Here is a 25,977-nt window from a genome sequence, read left to right as displayed (position 1 = left end):
GCATAAGCATAAGACAGGTGCCAAATAAATTCTTGTTCTGCCTTTGCAAATGTCAGCAAGTTCTTGGTTTATTTAACTGATGAACCAAATGTCACCGTCACACATGGACGTTATCGTCAAACTGTACATACTTGTATTTCATGTATGAACGATTGTACTCTGCCCGTTAATCTGAATCGTATTTTGCATATTACCTCAACACTAATCCGGGCGATTAAGTGTGCTGTTTTTTTTCTTTGTTTGTTTTGTATGTGTGTGTTGCAAATGCTAACAGAATCTATGAACTTCATCCATGACGGCAAGAAAAAAAAATGGTGACGATTCCAAAACTAATGATGACTGCAATAGATGGTTTTATCTCTCATTTGTTATCATCAATAAACCTGTTTTAAATATGGACTTTTCTTTGGTATTTATATGCGTTTTCCTGTGTGGTACGAAGACAAAACGATGTTTTATAGGACATTTTTATCTTCAGGTTTTCAGAAAGACTGCAAAGGACAAATAACGGATGAAGCTACACGACTTTCGCTGCCAAAAAGACATGCGTGTTTCATCATTCGTATGAATACAACTCTCGAGACATGACTTCACGTCTTTGCATGAATCTCTCCATTGCATGTGTGGATCTAATGAAGCTTTTGTGGGCCGTTTCGGGCCTATTTTTTGGGACAGTGAACCAAGCACTCTAGTTGATTTGAAAAAATACTTTAGGATTCCACTTGAGCGTTGGTGTGCTCATCAAGACCAATTCTATTACAAAATAGGATTAATTAATTTCAAACGAAAATAATTTATTTTCTTATTGTTGTGGTTATGTGGCAGTTCATCTCTTACCAATTTATCATTTATAGTAATGAATGGATTAGGAGTCACAGGTCATGGGCCGTTTATGAATAAATTGGACATTCACGTTGAAAACAATCAGGTGATGTTGTATGGCTAGCTGTCAACAATACGCATGCGTGTTGGGTAATGGCGGATGATTCACAAAACTGGCTGGTCGCTTGGCGTGACACCATCTTAATTTGCATATAAGTAGAGCGTCATGAAAAGACGTGGAGTCGTTTCTCGCGAGAGTCGTACTCTTATGAAATCCGAAACACCCATGTCTCGCGAGAGTCGTACTCAACGAAAAGTGAAACACATAATTTTTAACAGAAATATACTTCCGAAAACTACAGCACCTGTTCATTCTCTAATTGGTTTGGAGCCACTCGACCGGGATACGTTACAACAGTTAACCTGACTGAAAAGTCATTTTTATGGCATAATTTTCAAAAACAAAAGAGAAAAAACCTGTACATTGCAGGCGTAAGTTCGACAAAACCTGACTGGCTGGTAAAAGATTTTATTAACCACTTTTACAAGGCAACCACTACGTAGCCCACTCAAATCAACACGGCTAGCTAAGCGAATGGCGTTCGTCGGTTAATGAGCATCTCTGGTGAGTACGATGTATTTTATTGAAAGTTTAATATTCTCACATTTGACATCAAATGCTAATTTATGATCATAATTTTCATATTCATGGTCGTCAAGTTTAACTCCTTGCGCTTCTACATTGATTCATAACCAAGAAAGTGAGACAATTGACAAACATGATTTTGTAAGGACAATAAAACCTTTTAATTTGTTAAAAACTTCTTAATTTCTATATATGTACATTATTTTTCAAAACAACATTTGATACAGAAGGCACTTAACGTTAAAAAAAAAGACACGTTAAATCACGGTTGCTGCATTATTAAAGACATTAAATGATAGCTTTTTGTATTATAAAGCCTCATTGTTTAGTGGTAAAGAAATGACATAGCACCATTGGCAACATTTGTGCATTTTACCTGACACAAAATGTGGCATGATTTGTATCTACAGTACAGTAAAAACATTACCAAAAAGTCATAATGCCCACTATATATATATATATATATATATATATATATATATATATATATATATATATATATATATATATATATATATATATATATATATATATATATATAATAAGGTTATAAATTAAACCATAACAGTATTAAAGAAAAAAAGTGTGGTTTTCATTCCCCCCCCTTCAAATTTTTACATATCAGACTTTGTGGTGTTAGAATGGTGCCAGTCCTGGTACATCTCCACCAGACGGTAGGCCTCTCTCTGTCCAGACAACAATGCACCATGTGTGGTGGAATAGTATTTGCGGTGGGTGGCCTCGCCAGCAAACAGGAGCTGCAAGGCCTGAGCAAAGAAAACGTGAGATAGACAGATATTTCAAGCTAAAGCATCTAGGTTATTGTGACATATTTTGGGGCATGTTTTTGCACCAGTGTTAACAGAATCTCTTCTAAAGTTCATCTAAAAAGAAGTAAATGGATTCCTGCAGTCACCTCAGTTTTAAAGTGATCTCTTATCGGACGAATAGGGACGACGTCGATATTCATCAATGTGCTGGCAATCGGCTCAAATGGTCTACATTAAAACGAATCGTTTACTATAGTGATTTTTTTTCTTTTATTCACAACATGGGACAACGCCAAAAAAAAAAAAAAAGCATAGAGCACTTCAAATGTGTCTATAATACCCCATCACAAATACATTCTCTTTCTATACATGACCTAATCTGTTGCCCACATTGTTTTTCTCACCAATAAGCTTCTATTTGCTCTAGTTGAGATTTTTAGCAAAACATTATGCTACATTTAACACACTGATGTCTCAGAATTATTGCTTGGCACGAAAAACTGGTGAATATTTTCGACTCAAACATGCCAGCCAATAGGCAATATAATGCAAAAGCTTTCCCCAAATATGCCATTTTCTCACATTAGAGTCTCAATTTCTCAAAAACGTTTAATCCAGTTTTCAAATTTCTTTCTGCATTTTATTCAGGTTGAACAGGCCTCTTGTCGCATTGCTAATAGTACAGTAGAGTCTGTTGGCACTTTAGTGCACATTGTTGTTGGTTTAAAAAGATCTAGAACATAACATTTTCTCTTGGCTCATACAATTTCAAAGATGTATTTTTGCATCTTTTAAGACCTCAGAAATTCACTTCTAGGTCCTTTCTTTCTTTTTTGTTTTTATTGTTAACATTATTTTTATGGTTCAGGTAGGTGGTTGTGAAAGTAGCTGCCACTGAATGTTGAACACCGAGGTGAAATGTAAGACTAATGACAAAAAGTTGTGTCTTGAATCCCGTACTAGCATACACCCTTTTGTTAGGAAACAAATATCCAAAATATAAACTTTCAGCATATCTAACAACTGTTACCGGCGCCTTGGTGCTGTTGGCATAAGGCAGGGGCATGGCCAGCGTCTCAAAGTCTCCGCCATTGGAGCCCACCCTGGTATAGGAGTAGGACCCTCGAAAGTATCGGTTGCTACCCCAGGAGGAGCGCAAGATACGCCGCGGCTTTGGAATGTCAGGGTTCCCTGTGGAAATAAACACTATCAGCAATGCCATCGTGATTAGCAGCATTTTCCAAGGACGCCTGAGCACATAATTAACTAGAATGGAAGGCGGTAGCCTAGTTTGACTTCTGTATTTACAGGTGTAAGAAATTATGTCGTGTCTATATCAACAACTGAAAAAGTCAAACCTGCATTTTATCTGATACACAATGAGTTGTTGAATTTGTTGAGGTGGTGCCACACCTGTCAAATGAGTCATTTAGTCAACATCGTGTACTGTATTTTATATTATTGTTCAACCGGATAATGTGATGATGTCGCCGTTTTGTGCGTCACAACTCAGTTCAATGCTAATTTGAAAGATCCCAAAGATCGTTGCCTCAGCTCATGTTGACATACAATAATCAGCACGCATCAATTCTGAAGTTGTGTTTTGATACGGTGACCTTGGCGCAACCTTCGGATAAATATCTTTTCAAAATGACGGGCACATAGTGATCCTTTTTTGATTGCTTATTGAGTGGCGACTTGAAACCTGACAAAAAAAAAACAGTTTCATGCGGATCATCAGAGGCTGTAGTGTAAAATACAGTATGTTCTTGAGGATTTTTGAGTAACTCTTTTCTCAAAAAATGATCATGTCATTTTTACTTGCCCCAATACTGGCTTATTAGTGTTTATGTTTAAAAAAAATATTCTAGCCAATTACAGCCACAATACAAAATACAGAACTTAATTACGCTGACATTGAAACACGGCATCTGTTGCCAGTGTATACCGGTGACTCGTGCTCCGTTATTAGCCATGTCTAGCATAAATTAGCCGCAAGCCAGCAGCACTTGCATGCTCCATATAGGCTGGTGTGATGGACGTAAATCACTCTGCGCTTTTGATGTCAATAGCCTGTTGCCATTCCTACTGATCACTTTTTAACAAACATGCTGACTCGAATGTGCTATTTCAGCCAGCAAATTTGTCTCACAGACCAACATTTATAAGGACAACTTGGGAGCATGAGAAAAAAGTAGTGAACTGCTGAACACAGTTTGAATTTAATTTAAAAAAAAAAAAAAAAAAGTCAAAAGTTTATAAAAGTTCTTCATTCATAAATCTGAATTCATAAAAGTGGAAATGTGTTTTTTTTTTAATTAAGCAAAAAAATAGAATTGTTTTTATCCGAATAATCAATATTTGGTTCACATTTTCTGTAGAATAACTGAATACTGCTGCATCCCTAGAGATAAAGTTTCTAAGCCACGTTTTCAGTAGGCATGTCCTGGCCATCAACCTCAAGCTATAAAAAAAAGTAATTGTTTCAAAATGATTAAACACTTTCCAGAATTGTTTTTAATAATATATTTGTTATCTGTAATTGCAAAATCATAAAACAATGATATTTTTGCACACGGTTATTATAATTTACCATCATCTGATACAGACTCCTGCCTTGTTTTCCATTGCAGGCAACGTAACAAGGGGATGGGTCTGAAGAACGTAAATAGGTAATGTCACAGCAGCAACAGTCATTTTGGGTGTAATCTGTAGATCAATTACACAACAACAACAACGTCACAGTGCTATGTGCTGTTATATAAAAACAAATGTCAAAAATTTTATCAGTTCTCTTTTTGCAATGGCACCTTTTATCTAATATACTGTATAATGAAACCAGTGCAGTTGCAGTTGTATACAAGTAACAACTGCAATAGTGTAAATAATTTGCCTACATAAAGGTCAAATCAATCAGCCTCAATCAACCCTTTGGCCGATTTATTTAGCCGATGTTTGAAGGCTTTAATCAGCCGGACCATTAATCGGTCAAGCCGTACTTTCTTTCCTCTGTTCTGTTTGGAAAGGGCGATTTAGACTACGTTGACTACACGATGGCTTTCAATCTTATCTTTTCTGATCATGCACATTGTTTGTGGGTGTTCTGACCTGTAAAGTGCCTAAGCAGCTCTGTGCACGTCTCGGCTACAGTTTCATCATCGCAGCGCTCCATGTAGAGGGCCTCCTCGCCACATATCCAGCCACTTAGCATGTAGCCGTAGCGCTCCGGGGGGTAGAGCACATCGAAGCTGCAGATCTTCTTATACCACAGCTCCTCGGGGTAGGTCAGCTGTTCCAGCTGAGCCTCATCTTCCCACACAAATTGAATGCTGTTACACTCGGGGCTCCAGAAGGGCTCGGCGTACTCCAAGAAAATCTTATCTGTGGTGCTGATGCCAAGCTTCTCGATGGCCAGCACCTTGTCCTCGGGCAACGAGGGCGAGAACATGGCCTCGTGGTCGTGCTTCAACAAACCTAAGGAGACCGTGACGATCACGTGGTCGGCCATGATCCACTCCTCGTCTTCGCACTCCACGCTTATGGGGTGCCCCGCCTCGCGGGGTTCCTGGCGCCCGTCGTTCCGATTGTGGTTGTTGTCCCGGTTTGTGTTGTGGCTCTCGTCGCGCTGGGCCGAGTAGTTCCAGTGTATACAGCGCACCGGTTTGCTAAGACAGATGGTGTGAGGTGGGATGTCCCTGGACAGGAGCTCCACAATCTTATTGAAGCCCGCAGGAATGACGTAATGGGCACCGGGGATCTCGGTCCATTCGCCGAACTCGCTCAGAGACACCTCATCCATGTTGGGTGAGCTGCTTTCACAGCTCTCTACCTAAAGAAAGGTAAGGCGGCTTTATTTATATCGCACGTTTCATATACAAGACAACTTCACACAAGCATTTATAATAAACACAATAGTTGAACACAACAGTTAATGACATTGAGAAGGCTTACGAAAATTTGAGAATGTACAACGGTGACAGTTAAACACATTTGTATAAAACTGAAAAAAAAATAAGTTGATAAAATTACTATGGGAAAAACTTATCAAACGGATGAGGATGTATTAAAGCATTTACAGTGGAGGCAAACGCGCGCACACCTTGAGGTACTGTTGAAGCATAGACAATTTGAGCTTCTTAGTAGTCTCGGAATCATCCGGATCCATGGTGATCCGCTTGCGCACCACGTCTCGTGTGAAGACGCCAACGCTGTTCTGGCTTTCGGCGTCAACGGGCTTCCCATGCTGGAAGAACTCCTGAGTCAGCTCGTACACCTAAAGGAAGGAAGTACGGCAAAGGAGACTGACAGTCATCAGTCTGTGTTAAGAAGAAGGATGTGGAGACTGGAAATGAGCAAATGAGGAAGGGGACATCACAGCAGTGAACTCGTATACACTGGACCCTTGGTGCTAGAACCTGATTGTGTATCCTCAGTGCTTGGGGTGTTTTCTTAATTTTTTTTATTTGGTCAAGGTCAGTTGAGTGAATGTTCGTTACGCTTACTTTTTTCTTGCTTTTACTAGAATGGAAATAGTATGCCAGGGGAAAAAAAAAGAAATACAGCCAAGCTGACATCTGCTTAATTTTAATAAACATGTTTTATTTTTATGGCTTTCTAACATGCTTGAAACCAAAAAGCAGTCCTTCAGGCATATTATCAAAAGTGCCAGCCGATGTTTACAACAACCTGACAATCTGTTACATCTGGTTTGGTGGTTTGGTGTGTAATATTTCAAAGAAAAGAAAGCCCCGGGGAAAACAACAGCAAAATAAAGCATAGTGTGTGATTGTGTTATTTGTGTGTCACTTAAACTTCTTTTCCAGATGTGGCACTCCTGATTTTCAAAGGAGGACTCAATTAATTGAAAATTAGTCAAAATATATGAAGTAAAAATACTGCTTTAAACTTAAATGGTTTCTGCACTGGCATGTTTTGTCTGCAAAATTGCTCTTTCCCCATCACCCTCACTTTATGCTTTCAAGCACAGCGTGGAGAAGTCCGAATAACATTATGATAATATGATGACAGGCATGCTTGAATAATTGCTACATCTGTCCTCTCACCTCATTGTAGAGGTCACTGAACTCCTCCACCAGGTCCTTAGGAATCCTCTTGCCAACATTGGTCAAGTAGTGAGCGACGCCATTTTTGCTGTACAGGCTGATGCGCCCTATGCTCTTCTCGCCATCCGTACTTTGTTCTAGCAACCCGTTGTCCTCGGCCAGGTGGTAGACCGGGTTCCCATTGCCGCCATGAATCCAGGTGGCTCCTAGCTCCAAAGCTGTTTCACCTGCAAGACAATGCATAGAATATTTTAAATATATATATACCCCCAGCTACCCATGCCACTAATCACAGTAACACCCTCTTAATGTGGTGAGAAAGCCAAATGCAAAATAAACCTTAGCTTCCTTACCTGTAACACATAAGGCCTCGTTACACTTTTATTTTGAAGTAGATCCAAGCGTCGAGTCGTGGCGTGCCAATGTCAACAACACTATGATGTCCTGAAATCTTTTTCAATTGCGAGACTTCATCACACTAACATTATATTATACATGTAGCCAACCATTAGTAGCAGGCCTAACGTTTGTGGTAGTGCCCAGCAGCACTGAACTGCCCCATATAAGCTGGTGAGATCACTCGAGACAAGTCAAAGAGCCGTATATGCCTCAACGGACACTGTTGCCATTCCTACTGATCACTTTTTAATTCATCAGTCTTATTCCAATGCGGTGTTTAAATGAGCAAAAATCGCTACTGTGGTTTTGATGCCCCTTCGTTTCATAAAACAAATATTCGTCTAAAGTCTCATTATTGTTTCTTGACAGGGAAATAATATGCTGTGTCCCAGTGTAAATTTAAGTTAAAAAAGACAGTATCTCATGCTTGTCCAATATGTCATAAAACAGCCTAAGGGTATTTTATTTGGCAGCGTTAAGTTGTTAGACAAGATCTGCCAAAGCTACCGTAGTAAGGTACCATTATTTATTCATTTATTTATTTTGTCTTACCGTGCTGAATACTCTTAACTCTCCCACCGACGCGGTCTAAGGCCTCTAGGACGGTGACATCAGTGAAACCCCTCTTCAGCAGGACCTTGGCTGCAGCAAGTCCGGCCAAGCCAGCGCCGATTACGACTACTCGAGGTTGCCGAGGAGTGCGCAGGCCGCCACTAAGAGGATCATCAGTGCCGTCTGAGGAGATTTCACAACTTTGCATGCCGTCCGAGCTCCTCTGCAATTTGGCCTATATGGAAAATATAAAAGAAGGTCGGTCAATCAAGGAAGCAGGCACACTGACTCAGCGGGTGTGTCAGAGGTAAATGCAGTCCACAATCACAACATCATGTGAAGGGATGTGATGATGAGAAGTCAGATTTGATTGCATGTGAAAAGCATCGAGTCGCCTACTGATTAAACCTAGTTGGGAAAGCGACAACATATGGCTGTTTACATTCTTCAGTAGTCAGGATTTGTTTGTTTATTGGGGGGCATTATAGACAATCGTAGTGTAGGTTCCATGTTTTTCTTGATGGTGTCACAAAGATGGCGGTCACTTTTCATGTTGCTACTGAATTCGAAGCATATATCGAAGCACCCAAGACTCAGTCACCTAATTTTGAAGATTTGCCAATACCAATTCCTCATTCAATGGGACATCAATGTATCGAGAGAGAAAAAAAAAAAAAAAGCTTCAAAATTGTCTTACTTATTGATTTTTTGTTTGTTTGTTTGTTTTTACAATATTATCTCAACGAGACCTCTATATAATTAGTTTGGCAGTGGTTTAACTAAAACATTGAAATTCTTTTATTCATCCATTTTTCTAATGACGTATTACATGCGTTAAACGCAGCTCTGTCCTTTTCGCCGTGACACTGGTTTCATTTAAGCTTCCTCTGACCAAAACATAGTATAGAATGTATAGAACCGTATCTACTTTTTCTTTTGGAAAAAGTTTATGTGGTTTGTAGCACATAAAAAAGGTCGAAGTCAATAACTAAAAGCTGACCTGATTCCGCTGTTTTCCAGTCAGTTGAAAACTAACCGATCGGGATTTCCGATCACGTGATCAAAATTTGGACGTCCCTAATTATTGATTTGCTGTAGTCCAATCCAACACTGATTATTTAGTTGATTGGGATGCATGTCACAAGACTAAAGTCAATTGTCAGAAAAAGACAAAGCCCAGTTGAATTGGAATGGAATAATGCTTGACACTTTTAAAAATTGTTGCCGTTTGGCTTTTGTCATGGTGTAACTCGCGCTTAAAAATCTTTACTCCATTTTTTTTTGTTTTGTTTTGTTTTCTCAAATATGTTCCTGTCCAACTCCAAGTTCTGAAATGGCCCGAAGTTCTTTTCTATTTCGGTCAGAGTCCAAGACTGAACAAACAAAAAAGCAATTTCACATCACAATATGGCTGAGGCACATTGGCAACGGCCGTGTGGCCGTCGCACAAAAAAGCTTATTATTCCAGTGCACAAGGCTGAAAGCATGAGTGAAGAACAGCTGCGTGTGACAAAAACCTACTCGATAAACAAAATAACACAAATGTGAACATTTTGTTTCTTTTCAAGATGTGAGACATGCCGGCTAGTGTGTCAGTCGCGCCAGCTGACACATTAGCATGCAAAGTGTAGGCAGAACACGTGCTGACTAAGACCTTGTCCACACGTAGCCGGGCTTCTTGGAAACCGCCAGTAAATGTCCCCGTTTTGCCCAATTTGCTATACGTGGCAGGGCTTTTTTTTTTTCTCATCAAAACCGAATGTTTCAAATGCTTAAATCGTAGATTTGCGTCATCGCGCTACTCTTTCCCGCCAAAGACGCAGATACCGGTGTCATCAGAAGCGGACATTCTTTCTGATTGGACACATCAGAGGCAGAAGTTCTTTCTGATTTGACCGAATTTAGCGACACCACTGCCACCTAGCACCTTGGCATGCTTGTAAATGAATGAAACCACACTGTGCTGGATTCGTATAGACGTGATTTCTTTAAATCAACAAACAATAATGAGGGGGAGACTATGCGAATTTAAATAAGCCGGTTACATGTAGACAAGGCCTGAGTTTAAACAAAAAGGCGACCGTGTCACACTTTAAAGCCATGTAAATCTACCTGACATTGTTTTCTTAGTGCCATCAGCAAGCACACGTATGTGCTAATTAACCCCACTATTGCAGACACATGTGACATGGCGCTGTTACTATCTCCTAGGATGTAGGTCAGTTTTGCATGGATTATTAAGAGTTGTTGTTTTTTTGGGAAGTTATGTGACAATATTTAGAGCAGCTACATTTTTTTATGCACGTTTAGCATTGAGTAACATAACTAGCGGGGCAAGATGTCCTGATTTAGCCGGAACAGTCCTGGTTTAAACTTTGTGCCCCAATTCCCTCCGTCTTTTACCAGCCCCCCCCACCCCACTTTTTTTTAGTCTCACTTTTATGCAGCTCCCAAGACCAACTTCAAAATTTAAGCCTACTATAGCCTTTTTGTCTTTAATTTCCTTTTACATGTTTCATTTGATTCAATTCATTCAATATTCAACTTTAACAGAAAATTCTTCCCATTGGGGTTGGCTTTCTTTTTTTTGTTTCACAAATTTTCTCAAATTCACTTTTTCCACCCCCCAAAAACATTTATTTCCATTGAGATTCATCAAAAGAGATTAATTTAATTCCTCGTATAAAATCAAAATATTCCTCTCATTTGATTTACCATGGTAACTCATTTCTACCTGCAAAAAATTGAGACATCAAAAATGTAACATTTTCCATCTCTTTAAATTGTGCTGTACTGTTTTGCTCATTTGAAAATTTTAACTTTTCACAAAATTAAAATTGTTGGCACCATAAATTTTATAGTATTTCTACTCAACAAATTCAGTTCTTATTTGAATAATAAATCGTTCATACATTAATTTCAACTTAGTTTCAACTACCAAAATATCATTTTCACCGTAAATAAACCCACACGTAAACGTTTCAATTTTCGGGCATTTTTTTTCTTACGTAATTATTACATTTTGGTGATTCAAAGGGACACTGATGTGTTTGAAAAACATTGATTTATGGATGAATGAAAGTAAAAGCACCATCTCAGTGGAAATTTCGTGGCTGGTTAACACACCATCACGGCAGATTAATGTGTGGGCCGGCCTTGGGTGGATCGGGAGCTCAGGGTTAGGTGGCGTAAGGAGGGAGGAGGGGGCTAGCTACCATTGACCTAGAAATGGTAATATACAATACACCGCCAAATGGATTTTTGATTTTTCAAAAAGTACTGTCGGTCTTACCTAAGTCTTAGACACACAACACCCCCTTTTAATTCCAGCTGCATCCACAGTCACATCTGCAGTCATTTTGAAGAACCCGCGTAAACGACAACAAACATGCCCCCTCCTGCATCGAGCAAGAACCGGGTAAAAAAAAAAAAAAGCAGCTTAATCTTAGCAGCTTTGTGTCAAAGGTTAGACATTCCACACTTTTGCCCCAGGGATGATGGAATGTCATGTAAACACACTTAGACTTTATCATTGTACAACAACTGAGGACACGTCACGACAGCAAAAAATAAATAAATAAATGTTGGCGCATTATAGAGCGCCGTTGTAATCATGTCAAAGTCTTTGAGCAAGATACTGAACCCCCAGTTGCACCTGATGCTGCGCAAATGAGCGGTCAATGTAAAGCGTTCAGAGTGCCTTATTTCCCCACCAATGTTGGTCCTGGCTTTTAATTACGTTTGTTCAATGAACTCAAAATCCAATCCAACTCCTTTACATACAGTACGGACCAGTTCACAAGTGCAACACACTGTATTGCGCCCCTAATGAATTACAAATAGTGTTTGTATCTGGATTAGCAAGAGTCTTCGTTTACAAAAATAGTCATGCTTGTTTGACGTCACAGTAAAAATATGTATGTTTGTTATGCTGGCGGTTGTTTGCAGAATTGTTTCCGTTATTTCCCTAAAAAAGGAAATCATGACTGTATATTACTAAGAGCTGATGCTGATCATGATGATGATGATGCAATGATCCAACTTTTTTTTTTATTAGTGTTGAAAATTTGATTATAAATTGAAGCATATGAGAAGGCTGCGGATATTCAGTCATTATCTTAGAACTAAAATACAAATGTCTCCACATTCCTTGCAAGATCTGTACTAGATGGGGAGCACTCCAGTAGATCACCGTATTATTATTGTTGTTATTATTTTTATTCATAATAATAATAATATCAAATTTAATTTTTGCTTCTATACAACAAAGAGCAGTTTGATGTTGTATACAGTGTGTATTTAAGTAATGAAAACAGTTGAGTATATGAAGGGAAAAAACAATTGATAACTTTCATATTTTTATTATTTAATACAACCTTTGCTTCAGGTCCCTGGATTTACCATGCAAAAAAAAAAAAAAAAAATTATAACGTTTCTCTTCAAATGATGTCAACTAGTTACAAAACTGCCCTGAAAAAATGATTGTATAAAAATTGTCCAAATCCCAGAATATCAGCATCTATAATATTCTGTTACTGTAGTGCTTCACATTAACTGATCTTTTTTGTTGAATCAATATCAAAGCATTTACTTTAAAAAAATCGTCAACACAATTTGGTTCTTTTTTTTCCAACTTATGGACCAAACCTATTACAAAATTGTCATTAATTTATGTTTTGCATTTTCTGCTCTGTCAATTTGAAAATGATGTTTTTGGATAAATGAATGAAAATTAATTGACAAAATCATCAACTAATGCTTAAATGTTCACAAAAATAAAAGCTGCAAACTACAGGCAAAAGATTTGACTGTTTTACAATAATTAGTTATAACTTAATGTCAGGACTGACATTTTAACATCCAAATGCATGTTGTTTTAAACATTTTTCCCACTGTGTTGTAGCCTGTATTACGAGTTATTTCAATCATACGGTGTCTCATCTAGCACACATAGGGGCAGTATGTTAAATTATACTTAAATGAGATCAAGCAAAAGAAATAAGAGGCAAGGAAGAACACCAAATAGGAGTATAGATGCCACCTTTGTGTGTTCTGTGCAAAATAAAGTGAGTCAAGCAAAGTACAAGAGCACTTCTTGATATTACCACAAGTTATAAAACGACACTGTAACCGGGCAAACGAAGCAATACTTTAATTTATCGTCGCTAACTGCTCTTTGCTTGAGGGGGCCGGAAACTCGGTGCTTGTCATTGTTGCCTGAGCCAAGCAGAATTTGCAGTCTTTTTTTTTTTTGTGCTTATTTTTCCCTTTCTTTAGTTTGATTCTTTTGTTAAAAAAATAATACATAAAAAAATACATAAAGAGAATAATTTTTTTCTGGTCCGATTTAGGATGAAAAATACCTGCAATAAATATGGTCATAAATAAAAATCCATGTAGGAAAGGTAGATTTTTTTTTTTAAATAAAAAATTATTTATATATATATATATGTGTGTATATATATATATATATATATATATATATATATATATATATATATATATATATATATATATATATATATATATATATATATATATATATATATATACTGTATATATATATATATATATATATATATATACTGTATATATATATATATATATATATATATATATATATATATATAAATTAACTTCTCTGACTTACAAGGAAGAAACTTTCCGAGCGACATAAACCCGCAATAGAAAAATAAACCTGCAATAGAAAAAAGTATGGTCATAAATGAAAATCCGTGATAGAGTGAAGCTGCGATAACCGACCTGCGATGAAGCGAGGGAACACCGTGGTTCGACGTCACTGCGAGTGAACTTCAATCAGGATAAAATTTAAAAAAAAAAAAAAAATCTCTGGCATTACTATGAGTCTGTTCAAGTGTACTCCGTCTTGTGTCCTGGATAAACCAAAAAAAATCTGAGCTCATGCAGTCATTGTTATAGACTGGTAATAGTTGTGTATTGGTAGAAAAAGGTGGCAGGCGCGCACGCGCACCACGTAGAAGCTGCGATGCCACAGTGGCAGTGGACACAAACACAACAAGTGCACTGAGTTTTCACTTCATCAGCACACAAAGAACATTTTGTTTGGGAAAAAAAAAAATATATAGAAAAGGAAGCAGACAAACACTGAGAGATATCGCGCGTGCACAATAAACCAAACAATTCAGTGACCAGTTTGAGGGGGGTGGGGGAAACCCATCCAAACGAGAGCGTATCATCTGTTTACTATTCATAAATCATTTTGTGCGTGTGGCATCGATGTCAAAGTGTTTGCGGTACTTCTACGAACGAAAGCTGCGGTAAACAAAAATGAGCGATGTGTTTGGGTTCTCGTCAAGTGACACGCGTTGGATCGTGGGGATGAAAAATGCCGAGCTCGAGTCGTGTCCCAAGGCGGACTTACCCGAGTGTCTCGTCGTCTTCCCGTTGCCAAAACGTCGCACTGTGGCACAACCGGCTCGCCTTTTGTGCCAATGCTTCACCTCCTCCACACCGGCACCGCTTTTGTGTGTGTGCGTGCAAACCAGAAGCAGCCAGTTTTGTGCGGAGCCGCTGCCTCCTCATTGGTTCGACATGAGCGCGCGGTGACGTCACCGACGCCCACTGCGAGCACGCTCAAGTGCTCCCAGCAAACACAAACAAACCCCCCCGACTCGCATGGGGACTGCCAAATAGATGACATTCGCAAAATATACAAAAGAACTATTAAAAAAAAAGGCTATAAAAACATTTTATTTGTTTTGTTTTTAATATATCTCTTTACTGTTTTTAGATTACCAAACCGGGTAGAATTTGGGCAAAATCAGTTCTGTTCTCTTGTTCAGAAATACGGTGTGGTCATTGCATCTTCACTCTATCACAAATTTTACTGCCGTAACTTGCTCTAATGCAGGTTTATGTCGCTACGCTTCTTGCATTTTGTCTTCTTTTTAAGTCAGAAAAGGAAAATACGAAAAATATCTATTGTTTTTATTAAGGATTGATTTCCATTTATGACCGTATCGTCTTCAGATTTAACTGCGTATTTTTCTCTATATTTTTCCTTTGTTCTAAGTCAGATCAGAAAAAAAAAATATCACTTATGTTTTTATTCTTTAAACAAAATAAACCAACTTAATGTAAAAAAAAAAAAAAAATATAATAAAACTTTGATATCTACTTTGCAGATTTCGGTTACAGCAACGTAACCCCTGCGATAAGGGAATAGAACAGAATGCCTTGACTGTCATCTTACGCCGGTATACAACGAAATTGGGAGCTCTGCTCCAATTGGTGCATCTTAATAACTTGAATAATAAATAAAATAAATGATATATGAATAAAGAATCAATAGAATAGGACAGAAATCATAGTGCAATCGTTGCTATTTTCGGTGTGAACCCGTTTTGCTGTTCAGAGCTGTAGCTGAAGAAGTTATAAAATATAATGGGAATGCTCGTGTACTGATAACCAGGGACATCCATCCATCCCTCATGACCTGAATACAATCCAGCTCATTTACACCCAAACCTGTTGATAAGACTAAAAGCCCCCGGGCAGGCCACCACTGTGCCTTTATGGAAAGTCGTCATCTCCAGGTTAGCAAATCCTGCTTGTAACTAATTGAACTGTGAGTTAACTGTATGATTTGTTGTAGAAATCCAAATATTCTTGTGGTAGTAGAATTTGGAGTGCACACATGCTACATGGTCTTATTCCTACTTCCGCCAACCTAGCACTGTATCTTTGATGCTAACTGTGTTCGAGATGACCCAGTAGAGTTTTATCTCAAATCAGGTGATGCATTCACTTGAATTTCCCCAATCCCTGTCCGGTCAGTGATTAAGAGTTTTATCATGGTGACATTTTAGTTGTAATTAGAAGCGAATTTTGTGGTTGAAGAGCATCTCACAGTGTGTTTGTAGTTAAATGTTCTGCTTTATTTTAATGAAAATGGACTGTGTGTATGTCCTGGGGAACTTTGTGAAATATATCTAGCCTAATATACCGGTTACCAAAAAAATAAATAAATCTTCATTCCAAACCTAGCCTACAAGATTGGGATTTTAACCTTAACCCTATTTTGGGTGTGCTGGTTGCTCATATTAATCCTAATAATGTTCAGTGACTACCAACACTTCACCTGGATAAACACAGAAAAAATAACAAACTTAACAAAGTTCTTGGTTAATTGCACCATCATGATGATGTGAGCATGAGGTGTTTTTTTTTTTTTTTGCACTAGTGGAGCAGGAAATTCTCCAGGAAGCAGTCACTTTTTCATGAGGAGTCCTAGAGGGCTGCTCCAGTCAGGATTGTCCGTTTTTATGTACTAATAAACTCAAAATATGTATATTTTTATTCAAGAATATGACATTAGCTTGCATTTTCAATTGTATCAATTTGTTTTGAGAAAATCAGTACCTAACAAATTCCAAAACACACATCAAGTTTGTCCATTCAAAATCGTTGTACATACAACATAATGTCAAAAACCAGGGCTCAATCGACGATAAAATTGTATGTGGAAATATTTACCCAATTCATCTCAATTCATTCAAAATCTCACATTGTTTTTAGCCACACTAATAATTAGCGTTCATCAGTGTACCATTTTTTATTTTTTTTTAAGTTACCATATATAGGGTGCACCCATACTTTTGGCCTTCATTTTGGGGGAAAAGCTGCGTCTTAAAAACCCTTTTTCGCCCACATCCATCTCTGAGGCGTATGCTTGGCACCGTGATCCAAAAAAATCATGCTTCTCATGCAGGCCCCACACAGTTGTCAAGTCAGCACTGTCACTGGCAGGTCCGATGGCCTACATTTTTCAAAAAACTCCATCTATGCATCCATCCCCATAAGGGTTGCACTCGAGTGTAGTAGATTTTTCAACGTCCAACTTTAACATTTGCAAAGACAAACCATGGCTTTTCACATTGTTTGCAATTCGTATATGGACTCACTCCAACAAGCGCTTACCAAGAGCGCTTTGCTAAACGACGGAGCGGACGTTTGCTTCGTTACGACTCAAATAAGCGGTAAGAAGACTATTTAATCCTGCTAACCTATCAACATTTGAATGTTGGTGAATGTGACAGTTGCCGGTTAGCTAATAAGCTTTGTTAGCTAGTTAGCTGCTAGAAGGAGTATACAAGCCAAAGGGTTTCTCGCGTTCTGTAAAAACAAAACAAAAAAAAATTTTCAACACTATGACCATGCGCTACAAAAATCACATGTACATGTGCCCATTTCAACATAAAAATGATCACTGCTATTTCCCAATTTTGTTGTATACCTGGGCTCCAAAAAGCTTTTCCTCTGAGCTATTACCACTCCATGATTTTGATTCTATAATATTTATTCTGTTTATTGTTTATATTTATTTGATATGCACCAATCATAGCAGCGCTCCCGATTCAGTTGTATATCAGCTATTCTATTCCATTCTTTTCTATTGTGTACAATGGCTCACGTTGGCTGTCAAAAAATGCAAAATATTGTGACAATCGTTTTTATATTTGTCACGATTTTAATTAGACAAGTGTTGGTATGTGAATTTTTTGGGCGAACCATTACAATGTTTGCCCTCTCCCTTCACTGACGTTGTCTGGAATCATGCTGACCCCTCCCAATTTGGGGGTATCCTAGAATTCATAGAAAGCCAACACAGAAATGACCTTGTCACTTCTGAGGTTTTTATTGAGGGAGAATTTAACGCAAATATAATTTTTTTTAATGTTTAACCCAATCAAGCGTCCCTTTAAGTTCATCATAAAAGCCATCCAGCCTTGTTTTGTCTAAACTGATTCATCAACAGGGGGTCTTGATTGGAGTGTTGCACTTATTCAAATGTCATCAAAGTTGGTCTGGGTGTGACTCAATAAAAGTTTATCTCACTAGGTTGCCTCCCATCCTGTCCTCAGAATAGGCAGGCTTTTGTTACAAGGACACAAAGTGATCCAGAAAGTAAAAGGTTCTGTTTGCATGATCCTCAAGGTGGAACAATAGTTTTTTTGTTTTTGCTGATGATCACATTAAGCTATTTCTTTTTTCGTATCATTACAGAACAGACCTAATGCAAAGTCACTGGTAACTTGTAAGGACAGTAAAACTCAATGAATCCAAATAAGTAAAAATGAATGATTTGACAGTTTTGTTTGTAATTGCTTTGGTACATTTCTTAAAATTAATATTTTATGTCTCAAAACGACTTGCTCAATTCTCAGATAAATGTGTCTCTTGTGCACATTAAAAAAGCAGTTTCTCAATTGGTATATCCATTCACATGATTGTCAGTTTGGTGCTATTTTCCAACATTATCACTAGTGTTATACTGATGAAAACTCATGGCAGAGCGTTTCTTAATAATTCTCACAACCCACAACATTCTGTCCTTCGTGCCTCGTATACATTTTTCATAATTTGATAATGTCAAGCATTTTAATACATTATCAGTAGATTTTTTGTAATCTTGAATTTTTCCAATGAGGGGGAACTTTTTGAAGAATTAATTCAACTAAGTCAACCAGTTTTTTGGAAATAGCTCATAGCGATTGAAGCTAATTAATTGTTGTGATAGGGATGAATTTGATGTGAATTTGCAGCTGAAAGGAAGTAGGGCAACGGCACTGAGATGTCAACTTTTTTTTAAATTTGTTTTATTTTAATTTTTTTTTTCATTTTTGCAATGCATTGAACTTTCTTGCAATAAATCTACCAAATAAACTAAGGCACGATTCACTATTTAGCATAATTGTCAAAATGTTAGCAGTTTACATCTGAACATGTCTTCAGTGTTAACTGTTAAAAACATGGCAAAAAAAAAAAAAAATGCACCTTCCAATCATATACAACTGTCACAACCAACCAAAAGTTTTTGGTCATGTGACATTTTCAATCTGAGTCATGATTGTTTGTAACCTGAGCAACTTGATATTGCTCCAATAGCAGTCCCCCCTTCAAAAAAAAAAACCAAAAACATCAGATTATAGCCGTCTGATTAAAAAATCTCTTATATAGCACGCTTATACAAGCAGTCCATTCCAGACTCCGTTCCTACTTTTCTATCTAATAAAGAGGTCATATGTTCTCATGCCTACTGTTGCTGACTGTTGTTATTTGAATAGTATGACTTGATCAAGTCTCTTCTAACGTGGCTTACTATAAAAAAAATAAATAAATAAAAAGCACATACCATTCTTACTGGTATGCTATTGATAACAGCATTACACAGTACTCTAGGCTGCAATATTATATCGAAAGTGGAAAAGCTGTATTGGGTCTCATCAAACAGCAAGTGGCAAAATGGCCGCCCCCAGAGATGGATAAAAGCGTGTAAATTTTGCTGTTTAATTGCGTAAATTCTAAGTATGCAAAACCTGGAGGCTATATCCAAAAGGTCAAGTAAAGTCAGCTCAGTGTTTATAAAGTACTCAGCAATTCTTCAAAGACAGAATTACGTAATGACCGTATTGTCCCTGTTTTCAGGAGGGCAATCACATGCTCCGTCGTTGTTCTCTTTGCTTGGCATCCAATGTGATGAGGCCGGCACGTGAATTTGCATGTGTTCTCCGCCTAATGAGAGTGAAGGGAAACGCAGACGCGTGATTGGTGCAACACTTGGATCATGAGAAAGGCTTCTCTGTTTGTGGCTTCACAGAGACTTCACATTGTGAGTCTGCCCAGTGTTGGCTGACTGTATTGTCCGCGCGTTCCCACCTCCCTGTCGCACCACAGAGCGGCGGGGAAGAAAGTAGCTTTTCATTAATGTTTTGGTTTGCACAGCGAAGAGGGGAAGTCAGTCAGCTGGCTCCGAGTGCCTTTCCTGACCTCCGGCCATTCCCCAGCAACGGGCAACTTGCATAGATCGCATCGTTAAGTTCACCTCCACCACCGGTAAAAAATTTAGAAGGTTTTATTCCCGTGAAGTTTTCATTGTGAGGAGAGCACTTTGGAGGCATCTGTTTGTGTTTTCCATCTTGTATAAAGCAAGATTTTTCTTACCCCACTGAAAAACATTTGAATCTATAAGTTAAGACAAGTCCCGGATATTCATAGAGTCCTTCATGACAAATGGGTCTCGAAGGCTTTCCAAAAATCCACATTTCCTAGTCTGAAAAGAAGTGCCCTAGATGGTCCAATACTCCGGAGAAATGGTTCTACTCTGGTCTTCTTGGCTCATCGCCTCCTTTTCCCCTCTCCGAACAGGAGAGGAGGGTGGGGAGGAAAGAGGGGAAGTGACATTAGAACGTGCCAAAATCCAGATGCAACAAGAGTTTAGATGTAAGCAAGAAGTCAAGACTTCATTTTTTTCTACAGAGGGAGCCACTTTAATTTCCGATAGGGTAAGAAGCCCAAATCAAGATTCACCCCATCCTGACTTACCCCCACAAATTTCAAACGGTTCCCAACCGTCTCAATAAAAGGTCTCTGATTATGATCTGCTAGGATGAAGACTCGAAAATGTGTAATGTTTTTTTTTTTTTTTGGAGGGGGGTGAAGGCAAATTGGACATGTGAAACATTAACAGGGTTTTTTGCAAATATCAGCAAACCTAATGTAATGTGTTTTAATGCCGCTGCAGGGACAGTGATTCCTTTCAAATTGAGAGCAAATCAGTTGGAACAAGAGTCAAATAATTACTAAATTACGTATGCCGTGATTTTGCAAAGTCTTTTAACTAAACACACTGTCATCAGTGATGCAATTTTGTAGCAAACAAGCCAGAAATAAAACAGATGCTCCCCAAAGAGGATCAAAAATACATGATTGATTATTTGGAATATTTAAAGTTCCGTTTCTTAACGGTCTAGACTGCGTGTTTCAGTTTTGCTTCACATAGCATTAAACGTTCGGACTGAAGGCTACGCATGTGTTTGTTTTAGTTTGACAGTAAGTGTCGACTGGGAGGGAGCATTACACAGATACAGAATGTTTTTTTTTCCTTCTTCTTCTTTTTAGAGTTTGTAATTACTGCCAAAGGTCCTTCTTATTGTGAAGGGCCACTGAACAGCGTTCATATTTCAAGGTTGCGCTCACAGATTAAAGCACCGAAAATCCTCTCATGACAGATAGTAATGCAAAAAAAATGTTAACGTCACGTGTTAAGGCGCCATTGTTTTTTTTATTATTTGGGTTTAATTCCTCGCATTTCATAAACCTAAATTCCAGCACACGTCATACTGTTATGTCTTTTTGTACAACATTGACGATAACCTCCCTGAGCTAGATTGTCTTGTTATTTCCCTTCCTGGGGACACAAAAAAAAATAAATAAAAACATGACCTCAACACCGGCTGCAAGACTCTGCCAAAGACATTACACATGCCTCGTCATGATATCTGGTAAAAGGGCAACAGTGTAATTGTGAAGCACATCAAGCAAATACATCATGGTCAAAATCTGACCTTCAATTTTGCAACACATACAGTATCTCATGATTGTGGATTTTCAACTCATTCAACACCAAAGACATGTTTGTATTTATTTATTTTATGAGTCCAGACATTTAACCCCTGGTGCTTAATTATTTACAGTAAAACTCAAAAACAAAAGTAAAAATACCCTCAGTGTGAAAAAAACACATGTATTGAAGCTTATCCCTCTTTCGTACTTCCCATACAACAAAAAATCCTTCTTTTGCATCATACAAAATGTGTGTTGTTTTTTTTTTCCTGCATTTGCCTTGCACTGAAATCCCCTATGGCAAAAACAAGCCTGCAGCAGAAGCTTGGTTTATGCTTGCCGCGCCGGCACATGTTTTTCAGCACTTTATATTTGGTGCAGTTTTCCCCCGCAGTCAGATGATATTCTCCCATACTATAGGTGGCAGTAAATTGACTCTACAGCATCCAAACAACACTCCAACAAAAGGTAGAGAACCCTCATGGATTCAAACAATCTAAATGCTTCCAAGCATTTTTTTTTAACAGACTCCTCATCTCTCCGCAACGTGATGCTGTTGTTTACAGTATTAAGGTCACGCTAGTCCTTTTCAGCCGAATCATAAAGGTGTTTGTACCGGCGAACTTCCATAAGCAATAGTTCGCCCACCATGTTTTCCGCTCGAAAACTTGAAGACAGGATAAAAGTAAAAAAGATGAAAGATGGATGAAGCTAAGTGCAAGAAATTGATATATGCAAATTAATGCTTATTTTAGATTTGGCAATTTCTATTTTCTTTCTTTCAATGTTGGATGATTTAGTTTTTAACTCCAGTAAGATTGTAAATTGCACAACACGTTTTTTATGTTTACATCTGAGAATAGATTTGCGATAGTAAGAATTCTCCCGTTGTGAAAAATTTCCTGCTGCAAACATGATTTCATAAATTTGTTCTGTATATTTTTTCAAGTGTTTGCATAAAGGAGTGTCTAAAATTGGCTAGTGCTCAAGCTGATTACTTATGGAGCTAAAGTAATCAGCTACTTTGACCACTAAAGTCCTAAAACAATTGATTACTTAAGATACTAAAACACTAAAGTAATTTATTACTTAAGGTACCAAAGTAATCAAGTAATTTACATACTTAAAATACGTCATTAGAAATGGATTACATTTGGTGAAAAAGTAAAAGTAGTCAATTGCTTAAATTAAGGTACTAGAGTAAATGATTACTTTAGGTTAAAAAAAAACCCTAACATCATAAATTCCTTAAAGTACTAAAGTAATTGATCACTTTAATCTTTAGTTATCTGAAGTAATAGATTGCATTTGGTGCTAAAAGAATCAACTACTTTCATAAGGTACCAAAGTAATTACTTTATTCTTTACTTACCTAAAGTAATAGATTATGTTCATACTTTAAATTCCTACTGTACCTTTAAAAAAAAATATATATATGTATTTGTGACTGAGTGATTTAATAAGGAAATCTCATATTTGGCCAAATTCATGTCTAGTTTCCCAAACACTTGCCTATTTCTACTGTACATGCACAAGCCTCTTTAAGCTGAAATCACATTATTTCTCTGTGTTTTAAAAAAAAAAGTACTCGCCACACAAAAGTAGTTTATTTTTGGAGCTGGCAAAGGCTAAATGAGTGAGTTAGGATAAGGCAGAGGAAAAAGGAAGTGACATAATGGATGTGGCGTATTCAATAGGTACACTAGCAGGCAGGCAGGCAGACAGAGATAGACATGAAAAAGGAGGATGCAATAATAAATATAGCTTCCTGCCTTAACTTTGGCCTCAAATGGGGGAACAAAACCCACACAATATATCCTGACGAACTGTATCGTGTCATCCGGTGGTGCAGCACAAGAGATATGAAAAAAAAAAAAAAAAAAAAGAGGACATCGGCGCCTGCTGTGTGTGTACACGTAGATTATTTTAGAAATCCAGGAAAGGGATGAGTGGCCACCACCCTGGTTCTGTTTTTGTAACCGGTGCAGACAATCAATGCAGACAATGCAAGTCGTGATTAAATATACAAAACAGATGAATGCGGATACAAGGTATACATTGCATTTGATTTTCTAAAAGGGGCAAAGGAGTGAAAATGCTGACATATTACAAACAATTATTTGCCGTGGACTCCAGGCTTACCCGCAAACTGGTTTGGCTGTGGATGATTCTTCTATGTTCTTTCTACATTCTACTGAAGCTCTAAATGATCACAATTGTGTTTTGACTTATTTAGCCATATTCATCAGTAAAGGTGTATTCTCTTCCATAATTAATTTGATATTACTGTATATACTTTTTATGGACAATAAACACTTTTAAAAACACATTTGCTAGTCCTCAGACAATGACCAATCACGGCTCACCTCTTTTCTGGGTATGGTCATGTGACGAACCTAAGCTCAGCTGTGATTGGTTGTAAACAGTAAACAGTAAACGTGTCTAAAGGTTCTAACTTTACATCATCACGAATCCTTTCATATGTCCAAGCAATATTTTAAGTCACATTTTATCATTCATAACTGTCATCCATGTATTGAATGTTAAGTGCTGTAAAACTGAAATCTAGTAAACTTTAAAACAGTCATGACAAGCATAAAAAATATGGCTAAGCCAGAATGCATCTGAAAAAAAGTCAGTTTTTCACTTGTTCCATATATTGCTGTTAGTCTTTCCAAAATACAATGTGAAATAATAATAATATAAAATAATAAATTCAAACAACCTCTAATATAATGCTTTTTTATATACTTTAACAATATCATCAATAAGCTTTATGATGGTGTGAATCTTGTATTATGACGTGAAATGGGTTTCAATGAAGAGTTAATGGCTTGAGTTTCTTGGTCTTGTTTGAGATGTTTGACTTTTGAAGGTGTTTGCAAACCTTTAACTTGTTCTATAATGGGGGGAAAAAAATCTCTTGAGATTCTTGTTCCTTTTTAAAATGTAAAAAAAAAAAAAAAAAGAAGAAGATGCAACGTAAGGTGCGCAGACATGCTCATGCTGCCCAAAGTGCTCTTGACCTCAGACTGAGGCCACGGTTCATCTTTCAGCTGGACAAAAATCCAAAGTACATAGTCTGGATGTCAAAATAGTGGCTTCAGGACAACCCTGTGAATGTCCTCGAGTGGCCTAGTCAGAGCATAGACCAGAGTCTGTTTTAACATCTCCAGCGTTAACTAAAAATGCTGACCACCTGACGGAGGCTTGAGAGGTGCTACCAAAGGAGACTGAGCGCACCTCAAGTATTTTTCAACCATTTTAATTTAAACAGTCAAGACATTTTTGTTTACCTTAAGTATCGGTGGCTGGTATCTGCAGCCTTTATAACTACCGGATTTCACTTCAATTGTATGGTTCTGAGGTCATATTTTCTCATCATCAGACATCCGAGGTTTAATGAGTTTGCATATACTCCCAGTAATGTGCTCAGATAGCCCCAAGTTTAGAAACACGACATTAGAGGACCTCATCACACAAAAAGAGCTGGCCTCTGCTTATTATAATTATGGTATAAAATTATGTTCGCATAAAAGCAAATGTTATTTATTGTTAACCCTTGTCCAGCAATTTGTCCCAAACTTTGATCTTTACATCAAATGAATTTGACATCAAAGGTATAGCATTGAAAGTACACACTAGGAAGCTGAAATTTCACCCAAATGGTGATAACATGTTAAATTTCAACATGGCAGAAACACTTAGTTAAAACACTACCAGGAGAAGGTTATCCCTCAGATAAAATACTTTGAAAGAATGTGGAAGAAAATGTTCAAAATAATGCACATGGGTTTAAGTCAATTAAAATAACTGACTGGCTTTGCCAGTTTCTGCTTGTTGCAGACAGTTTATATTACAGATTAATATTCTGCAAATATCTTGAGTCGCTGTCAATCTTTGTCATACGAAATTACAGTATGAAAATTGAGACGTTTTATCTCCTCGAAAAATTTGCAACCAAATCGAAAACGTGAGAACCATGCGCGGTGATGCTCACTGATCTGCAGTCTAGAGTGACATCATCACATGACAGAGCTTCAACCTTCATTCAGCTTTGGGAGACTAAATTTAGATTTTTTTTTTTTTTTAATTTTCATGTGTCGGGACTGCGGCACATCTTCCTTCTTGAACTGGGTCTCTTCTTTCGTCGTCTGTGTTTGTCAACCGATAGTCCGCCGTGCTCCGCGCCACTCTGACACGTGTCTCCACGGGAGTGCTGGCCCAGTTAAGCGCACATGCACGTCTCCTGTTACACAACATACTGTACATTGCAGCTGCACTAACTTGTTGATTTCAAATGTCTCCCTCGCTGGGTGGTGTGCGGCCTCATATATTT

General features: G+C 37.8%; 1 protein-coding gene across 1 annotated transcript; it reads right to left on the bottom strand.

Annotated features, from left to right (window-relative positions):
• Positions 1-1,984: 1,984 nt before the first annotated feature.
• Positions 1,985-14,780, bottom strand: smox (spermine oxidase). Its single transcript, XM_088420234.1, has 7 exons — positions 14,656-14,780; positions 8,253-8,487; positions 7,302-7,528; positions 6,338-6,511; positions 5,347-6,067; positions 3,269-3,429; positions 1,985-2,235 (listed from the first exon to the last, which is right to left on the bottom strand). Exons 2-7 carry the CDS (start codon positions 8,458-8,460, stop codon positions 2,083-2,085), a joined length of 1,644 nt encoding a protein of 547 aa, XP_088276360.1. The 5' UTR covers positions 8,461-8,487; positions 14,656-14,780; the 3' UTR covers positions 1,985-2,082.
• Positions 14,781-25,977: the final 11,197 nt, after the last annotated feature.

This window comes from Hippichthys cyanospilos, chromosome 7 (genome assembly GCF_059441005.1).
Source record: "Hippichthys cyanospilos isolate Australia breed blue-spotted pipefish chromosome 7, RoL_Hcya_1.0, whole genome shotgun sequence".
NCBI classification, from domain to species: Eukaryota; Metazoa; Chordata; class Actinopteri; order Syngnathiformes; family Syngnathidae; genus Hippichthys; species Hippichthys cyanospilos.
Note: the sequence above shows the minus strand (reverse complement) of the source record. Positions and strands in the feature narration are given on the sequence as shown.